The following is an 8,910-nucleotide window of genomic DNA, read 5'->3' as shown; positions in this document are numbered from 1 at the left end:
GAAGAGTATGGGACCTTCGTTATTGTGTTGTGAACAACAAGTGAAGTTGTAAACAACGTTGGGTAACTCTTCAGGGGGAGAGTTTTTGATGTGTGCCAATAGGGGGAGAATATAGGGTTAAGTTAGGCCTTCATTACCTAAGAAGTTGTCCTCTAGAAAAGGAGGAGAATGGAGGGAATCCTCATTTATATATTGACATAAAAGGAGTTGAGGCTATGAGATTAGCCAAACTTACTAGTGGTATTGTCAAACATAAAAAAGGGGGAGATTGTTGGTGCAATATTCCCAAGGTCAAGGTTGACCTGGTTGACTGAGCTTGAATTGAGACAAGATCGAGTCTTGATGTTTGGGTTTTGATATTTGACAATACATGGAGACAAGACATGGAGATTGCAGGTTCAATTGTTCATGTGGTGAGATTGTGAAGGAGAGTCAAGTAGGTCAAGGTTGACTGGATACTTGACTGGAAAATCCTGGTGAGTGAAGCCAGGTGAAAGTTCTAACTGGGAGGTTAGGCAGACTGGAAAGTCCTGGTGAGTGAATCCAGGCAAATGAGAAATCGTAATGAGTGAAGCTAGGTGAAAGTCCTGGTGAGTGAAGCCAGGCAGAAGGAAAATCCTAGTGAGTGAAGCTAGTTGAAAGTCCCGGTGAGTGAAGCCGGACAGTTGGAAAATCCTGGTAAGTGAAGCCAGGTGAAAGACCTAGTGAGTGAAGCTAAGCAGTATGGAAAGTCCTGGTGAGTGAAGCTGTTGGGTTCTTCGGGCCGCGAAAACCGCTTTTTCGCGTCGCGGAAACCCCGAGTCACCCAAAGCCATGGATCTCGTGCAAAGATTCGTAAACAAAATTATCGAAAAACCTTTTTCTTGTACGAGTTTGTAAAAACTTTAGATCTACACTAAAGTTAAGATCATTACCCTCATTACCCTTGTAGCGAAGCCCTTCGCGTTCCCGCTTGTCCAAGATGTCGCCGGATCTCTAGTTGTCAAAGTAGACAACCTCTATATGTATCCACACGGACACAAGTAGAAGGAGATGACCAAAACACAAGGTGTGCTAGCACCAATGGAGTGTTCGGCCAAGGAATGGGAGAGGGAGAAGAGAGAGCACCCAAGGGAGAAGAAGAGTGAATGAAAATCAATGAGAGGAAATTCAAAACAACCCCTTAGCCATCAAGTGGTCGGCCACTCAAGGAGGTATAACCCCCACATTAATTCCAATTAATGTGGAGACCATTAAGAGTTGTAACCCCCATGAGGTGGCACTCTAGGATGATGTGGATAAACACTATTGGTCCACATCTTGCCACCTCACTAAATGACATGGAAACAAGTGTAACCTCCTCATTTAATGTGGGCCGGCCACATTAAATGCTATGGAGGCTTGTAACCTCCATGAGGTGGCACACATTGATGATGTGGAGCAATCCTATTGGTCCATATCTTGCCAACTCACTAGTGATGTGGCAAAAAGTCAAGTCAAACATGACTTTTTCTCTTCCTCTCAAATCAAGTCAAACTTGATCAAATCTCTCTCATGGTTGATCTAATCCAACCATATGATTCAAGCCAACTTAATATAATGAATCTAATTCATTAAATTAAGTTGATTTAATGAGTCATAATCTAAATTAGACTCATTGAATACATGAATCAACTTGAGTCCAACTCAATTAGCCCAATTTGGATTACTCTTAATCCAATATGATTCATCAAATGAATCTAATCCTCTTAGTTCATCATATGAACCAAATCTCCATCTAATTGTCCTTAGTGTGTGACCCTATAGGTTCTTGTAACGTTGGCAATGCCCTAAACCCATTTAGGAGCATAAGTAATGAGCGGTATCTAGCAACACATCATTACTACCCAAGTTACAAGAATGTCGAGATCCGACATCACCTTGTGACTACTAATTGTGACTCCTCACAATATATGTCATTGTCCTTCTATCCTAGACATCTAGATTGATCAATATGAGGCATAGACCGTATCATCCTCTAATCAATCTAAATCTTGAACTCCAAGTAGACTCACTCGATCAAATGAGCTCAACATCTAATGTTGACTCATTTGGGCATGGCCATGTACTTCGTGGTCTAACTCTATCAAGAATATTGATGTCGCTCCCGTCATATGGGAGGGATAGATCCCATCTACATCACTCACATCCCTCTGCATAATTTGTTACATACCCAGTAATCGCCTTTATAGTCCACCCTGTTACGGGTGACGTTTGACGAAACCAAAGTACATAACTCTTTATGTAGGGATCCATGGTGACTTCAGGTCTAAGGACTAATAGTCATACTAATAGCCACATGAGAAAGTATATGACACTCATATAACGATCCATGATACTTTCTCATGGCGGGTCATTCAGTATACATTCTCCAATGTATACCCATGTGTCAGCATGATATCTCTATATCCATGACTTGTGAGATCAAGTCATCGAGCTGACCTACATGCTAGTCTTATTGCATTAACATTGTCCCTGAATGTTAATACTCGACTAGGAATGATTTAGAATAGTGTTCCCTATATCATCTCACTATCGATTCAACTAATCGATTGATATAGGTATGAATCTTCTACTCTAGGACGTTACTATACTTATTTTATCTGGCACTAATACAAATAAGCATAATAACCAAAAAACCAAATGCCTTAATATATATACAAGAATATGATATACATGAGTCCATACAATCATCAAATGATTGGCTCTAGGGCTCTAACTAACAGAAGCCAGGCAAATGAGAAGTCCTAGTGAGTGAAGCTAGGCAGAAGGAAAGTCCTGGTGAGTGAAGCCAAGCACAGGAAATCCAGATGGATCAAGTTTGATCAAACATCTGGTGTTGGGAAGCCCAAGTAGGTCAAAGGGATTGACCAGATACTTGGCACGGGAAATCCAGGTGGATCAAGGTTGATCGGACACCTGGTGGAGTTAAGTCCAAGTGGGTCATGGATGACCAGACACTTGGCACGAGGAGAAAAGTCCAAGTGGGTCAAAGGGATTGACCGGATACTTGGTGAGGGAGGCCTAGCAGGTCAAGGGTGACCGGATGCTAGACATAATGTACCAACAGGTTATGATTGATCGGATGTTGGTTTAGGGGACTTTGGACTTGTTTTTGGGAAAAAACAAGGGTTGGATCGATCAGCCGATCGATTGACTCATGCCCAATCGATCGGTCGATCGATTGGAAGAGTCCTCGTGACAAGCCTTCTTCCAATCGATCGGTGGATCGATTGGGGAGAAGTGTCGCGCGAACAGAAAGCCTCCCAATCGATCAGCCGATCGATTGGGAGCCTCCGATCGATCAGCCGATTGATTGGGAGTCGCAATTCTACGCGATAAGCCCTGGATCGATCAGCCGATTGATCCAGGTATTTTCCGAGAGCACAGAGGCTCTCTAGATCGATCGACCGATCGATCCAAAGGCTCCCCAATTGATTGAGAGTAATCTGATCGATTGGCGCGGCTAAAGCCGTTGGCGCGGCTAAAGCCGTTGGCGTGCGATTCCTTCGCAATCACTCGCACTGTTCACTCCCGATCTACACAGCTATCTTAGAGGGTTCTTCTCCAGAGCTCACTGCCAGTTCTTGAAGCTTCTTGGAGCAGTGTTTCCAATGTCAAGAGGCATCCCAAGCAAGACGAAGAAGCTAGCTAGGGTTTATTGTACACGATCTTGTAAGATTTACTTGTATTTGCTTCTTCTTCTCTTCTTGTTTGTTGTGTGAGTTTGTAAAGGCTTCTCCGCCTTCGGTAGTTACCGTAAAGGAGTGTTTTTATAGTGGAGAGTGCTCGTGTGTGTAGATCCTTGGATTAGTCACCTCATCTTGGGGTGGATACCAAGTAAATCCTTTGTGTTAGCATTGTATATTTTGTTTCTTGTATTTTCGATGCATATCATTGAAGAAACAAGCAACGAAGAGCACGAGGAGCGCGACGAGCTATTCACCCCCCTCTAGCTACATTTCGGTCCCAACAGTTTTGATAGCTAGATTTTTTTTCCGGTTTGAAGTAGGAATTCTGTGAATTTGCTGGCTTCTCAAACAGCGCATGAATTCTAGCTGGTAGGAGTTGTAGAGATCGGGTTTAGTATGATGGTATTGTGATGAATTGCCCTACTCTTTAACATAGTTGCTAGTATGTCTTATTTGTTCTGTATAAGGAATTAGCTATTAAACTTGCCGGATCACAGGAATGTCCCTTTAAATTTTGTTCTTCCTGATGATAATATTCTACCTATGATAGTTCGAGTTAAGTATTCTTTAGTACTCAACTTCGAATTGCTAATTTTTGATTAATTAATCTTAGAGTTGTTTCTTTATTGAAGTATTATGCAATTGCTCCTGTTTACTCTTGAGAACCTTAACTGGAAAAGGGAAAGTTATATGAAATGAAAGGTTTACGAGTTGATTGGAAGGTGTTATTGACATACTTTTAAAGAGGATAAATTAAGTTTTCTATGTAGCTAATTCGTTGAGTATGAGCATATGTGGTGATAGTACGGGTTGGGTGCCCGGGAGGGCCCTTCCAAACATGACTGATACTGTAATTTATTGTTAGCTTCAGCTATATGACTGCATGTTCTCTAGGAGGTACCTCTAAGTTAATGGGACTGTAGGCTAGCTCTAAATGTGGTTACCGGATATGTGACATGTTCACCTTATTAGCTACGTAGGAACACTGTTGCATGTTATATCTTTCTTATGTCATACTTGGTTGTGCTACATTTTCTTTAAAAGGCTTCTAGTTGTTATTTAAACTACTTTATGGATATCTTCATACTCATATTGGTCTGTACTTGATGGGTTAGAGACTCACCACATTTATATTACAGGTGAGGATGACTTCCAGGATATGCCGGAAGGCCCACGGACGGAGTAGACGAGGAGGTGGGATGGACGCATGGTACTGTCCGTTGTCCGGGAGTGTAGTGCATACTGGATCTACCGCGAGAGATTTTCGTTTCTTAGTCATTTGGGTGGGGAATGTTGAGGAGTTATTGTTCTTATCGATAAACATTTGTTGATACAGTCATGTCTATTGGTTATAATAGTTCCCTTATGGTTTTGCAATGTGATCATTCAAATCGTAGTTGTTGAGAGAGATTGGTAAAAAAAAACTTGGGATGTTTCAGTTGGTATCAGAGCACACTCCTAAGGGACAACATGCGCCAGCCATCTCGTCAGGAACTCGAGTACTTCAACCAACAAGTTTGTAAGATTTACTGATTATAGTTTTTCATCTAATAGGATAATTTAGTTATGCTATGATCGATAGACTGATATGTATTTATGAGATATGAATGTGATTAAATCTGAAATATACAGGTTATGGCTGGTCGAAGGAACAACGGTGATATAGGTGGGCAGAACAACCAATTCTTAGAAGGACTTACTACACTACTACGGGAGCATAACCATATTCATGGGGAGCAGATTCAACAACTATTGCAGGCTAGGGAACAAGAGAGCACACCTAGACGTCCTACACTCAGTGCACACCCGGTCTATAAGCAATTTCGAGAGTTAGGACTGACGGAGTTTAAAGGCACCCCAGATCCGATTGTTGCGGAAGGATGGATACGATCTCTGGAGATGATATACGACTTCATGCAGCTCACAAATGCGGATAAGGTCAGGTGCGCGGTATTTATGCTACGAGATGATGCGCGAGTATGGTGGGAAGGTGCATGGTTGAATGTTGATTTGGCCACATTGACATGGGCTGATTTCAAGGAGGTATTCTACGGGAAATACTTCACTACTGACAATAGAACCCGGCTGGCAAGGGAGTTCCTGGAGCTCCGCTAGGGAGATATGACGGTGGCTGAATACGCCAGGAGGTTTGAGAGGGGATGTTATTTCGTACCCATGATTGCTAGCCAACCAATTGAGGAGCTGAAGCACTTTATAGAGGGATTGAGAGTTGCCATTCGCCATGATGTCAGACTGAGTCGGGTCACCACATTCAAGGAGGAAGTTGACCAGGCACTGATGTCTAAAAGGGACAGAAATGGCATGATCAAGGAAGTCCAGAACAAGAGAATAAGTTATCAGGGAAGGGACCAACAGGAGCCCGACAAGAAGAAGACATTACCTAGCCAGTATTAGGGCAAGCAATTGCCTAAACAGACACAACCACGACAACAGATTCAGAAATCACAACCAGCTGAAGGTACTACTTCCAAGGTAGAGAACAAGGTTCGATGCCTCAAATGTAAGAGAATTCATTCTGGATAGTGTCTGACGGGTACCGACATTTGCTATATGTGCAAGAAGGTAGGGCATTTTTCTAGGGACTGCCCTCAGCTCAAGGAGCCAACCAAAGGAAGGGTATTTGCCATGACTCAGGAGCAGGTGGTTCTGGACGCGGCTATTATCACAAGTATGATTCTTGTTGCCAGTATACCGGCTCATGCATTGATAGACTCTGGTGCCACTCATTCATTTATATCTGCGACATACATCGCAAAATTGGGCATTACCCCTGAACAAATGAATAAGGGATATAGTGTTTCTTTGCCTTCGGGAGAAGAATTACATAGTAACAGGGTGGTAAGAAATTGTCAGATGATGATGCAGAACCGTATTGTGAGTGCAGAACTTATTGTGCTAGATATGGTGGAATTTGATGTAATCCTCGGAATGGATTGGCTGGCTCAGCACGAGGCAGTCATCGACTGCAAGCAACAGACTGTTAACTTGAAGCCACCTATCGAGGAATCCTTCATTTTCCAAGCAGCTCCAAAATCAACCTTTCCTCACATGATTTCAATGTGTAAAGCTTGACGAATGCTAAACCAGGGGTGTGAGGGCCTCTTAGTCAATATCACAGTTAAATAAGATACTCGGTGACCAAGTTTGGAGGAAGTGGAGGTAGCTCGAGATTTTCCAGAAGTGTTTTCAGAGGATGTTGCAGGACTACCCCCGATTCGGGAGGTGGAGTTCAGAATAGAATTGGTACCGGGGACTACATCGGTGTCAAAAACACCATACCGACTGACGCCTACCGAAATGAAAGAATTAAAGGAGCAGTTACAGGAATTGCTGGATAAGGGTTTCATTCGACCAAGCGTGTCACCATGGGGAGCACCGGTGTTGTTCGTACACAAGAAAGATGAGACTATGCGTCTATGTATCGATTACCGGGAACTGAATCGAGTTACAATCAAGAACAAGTATCCATTGCCCAGGATCGATGACCTGTTTGACCAGTTACAGGGGGCAACAATATTTTCAAAAATCAACTTGAGATCAGGATATCATCAGATGAAGGTAAAGGAGAAGGATGGGCACAAAACAACATTCATAACCCGATACGGGCACTATGAGTTCCTGGTTATGCCATTCAGACTTACTAATGGCCCAACAGCATTTATGGACTTGATGAACCGGGGTCTTCACTCTTACTTGGACCAGTTTGTTATTGTCTTCATTGATGACATACTAATTTACTCTCGAAGTCACCAAGAGCATCGTTTGCATTTGGCAATGGTGCTGTAGCTACTGAAGGATCACCGGTTGTACGCAAAATTTAGCAAGTGTGACTTTTGGTTGAATCAGATACCATTTCTAGGGCACATTGTCTCGGGGAAAGGCATAGAGTGGATCCGGCCAAGGTTGAGGCAATTCAGAATTGGGGCACACCAAAGAATGCTACTGAGATTCAGAGTTTCTTAAGGTTGGCAGACTATTATCGGAGGTTCATCCAGAACTTTTCCCGGATTGCTCTGCCTCTGACCTCGTTGACTAAGAAGGGAGTAAGATATGAGTGGTCAGACCAATGTAAGAAAAGTTTTGAGGAGCTGAAGGAAAGATTGACGACGTCACCAGTGCTTGCGATACTGGATGGTTCTGGATGATTTGTGGTGTACACTGATGCCTCCAAAATTGGATTAGGGGCTATGTTGATGCAGAATGGGAAGATCATTACATACGCCTTACGTTAGTTGAAGGTGCATGAGCAGAATTATCCCACACATGATCTGGAACTAGCAACAGTCATTTTTGCTTTAAAGCTTTGGAGGCATTATCTTTATGGGGAACGATGTGAGATTTTTACATACCACAAGAGTTTGAAATATTTCTTCACACAGAAGGAGTTCAATATGAGACAAAGACGGTGGCTGGAGCTAGTGAAGGACTATGACTGTAACATCAACTACGATCCGGGTAAGGCCAATGTGGTAGCTGATGCTTTGAGCCGCAAATCCGCAATGTTGATGCGGCTAACCACACAACAACACTTGATATCGGAATTTCGACGGTTGAGTTTAGAGGTAGTAGCACCAAAGGAGCAGCTTAAACTGTCAGCATTGACCATAAAATCAAACCTACAAGATCAAATTCGAAAAGGGCAGATGATGGATCAACAGATAGCTCAATGGAAGCGGAGGGATGAAGAAAAGGGATAGGCTATTTATACGATAGTGGATGGAATTGTGCGTTACAAGGGCCGCATCTGGGTGCCTAAGATGGGGTCACTCCGAGAGGATCTCATGAATGAAGCACACACTACCCCCTACTCCATTTACCAAAATGTACAAGGATATGCAATTACTATACTGGTGGCCAGGTACGAAGAAAGACATAATCAAAGTAGTACAGGAATGCCTTACATGTCAGCAGGTAAAGACCAAACACTAGAGGCCAGCAGGACTACTGGAACCACTCCCGATACCTATCTGGAAGTGGGAAGAGGTCTCCATGGATTTTGTGGTGGGACTACCAACCTCACCTAGGGGATCAAATGAAGTGTGGGTTATCGTGGACCAATTGACCAAGTCGGCGCACTTATTACCAGTAAAGACCACATTCACAATGACACAATATGCAGAATTGTATATACAAGAGATAGTGCAGCTACATGGAGTCCCGACTCAAATTGTGTCAAACC

General features: G+C 43.0%; 1 protein-coding gene across 1 annotated transcript; it reads left to right on the top strand.

Moving 5' to 3' along the window:
* The first annotated feature begins 6,281 nt into the window (after nt 1–6,281).
* LOC121979615 lies at nt 6,282–6,803 on the top strand. The gene has a single exon (XM_042531610.1). The coding sequence runs from the start codon at nt 6,282–6,284 to the stop codon at nt 6,801–6,803; it is 522 nt and encodes a 173-aa protein (XP_042387544.1).
* The last annotated feature ends 2,107 nt before the right edge of the window (nt 6,804–8,910 follow it).

The sequence above is a fragment of the Zingiber officinale genome, chromosome 5A (genome assembly GCF_018446385.1).
Source record: "Zingiber officinale cultivar Zhangliang chromosome 5A, Zo_v1.1, whole genome shotgun sequence".
Taxonomy (NCBI): domain Eukaryota; kingdom Viridiplantae; phylum Streptophyta; class Magnoliopsida; order Zingiberales; family Zingiberaceae; genus Zingiber; species Zingiber officinale.
The sequence above is the reverse complement of the archived record's forward strand: the minus strand, read 5'-3'. Positions and strand labels throughout refer to the sequence as shown.

Excerpts from the sequence above, each read along its gene's own strand:
- LOC121979615 (XM_042531610.1), top strand. The coding sequence starts at position 6,282 with ATGTGCAAGAAGGTAGGGCATTTTTCTAGGGACTGCCCTCAGCTCAAG.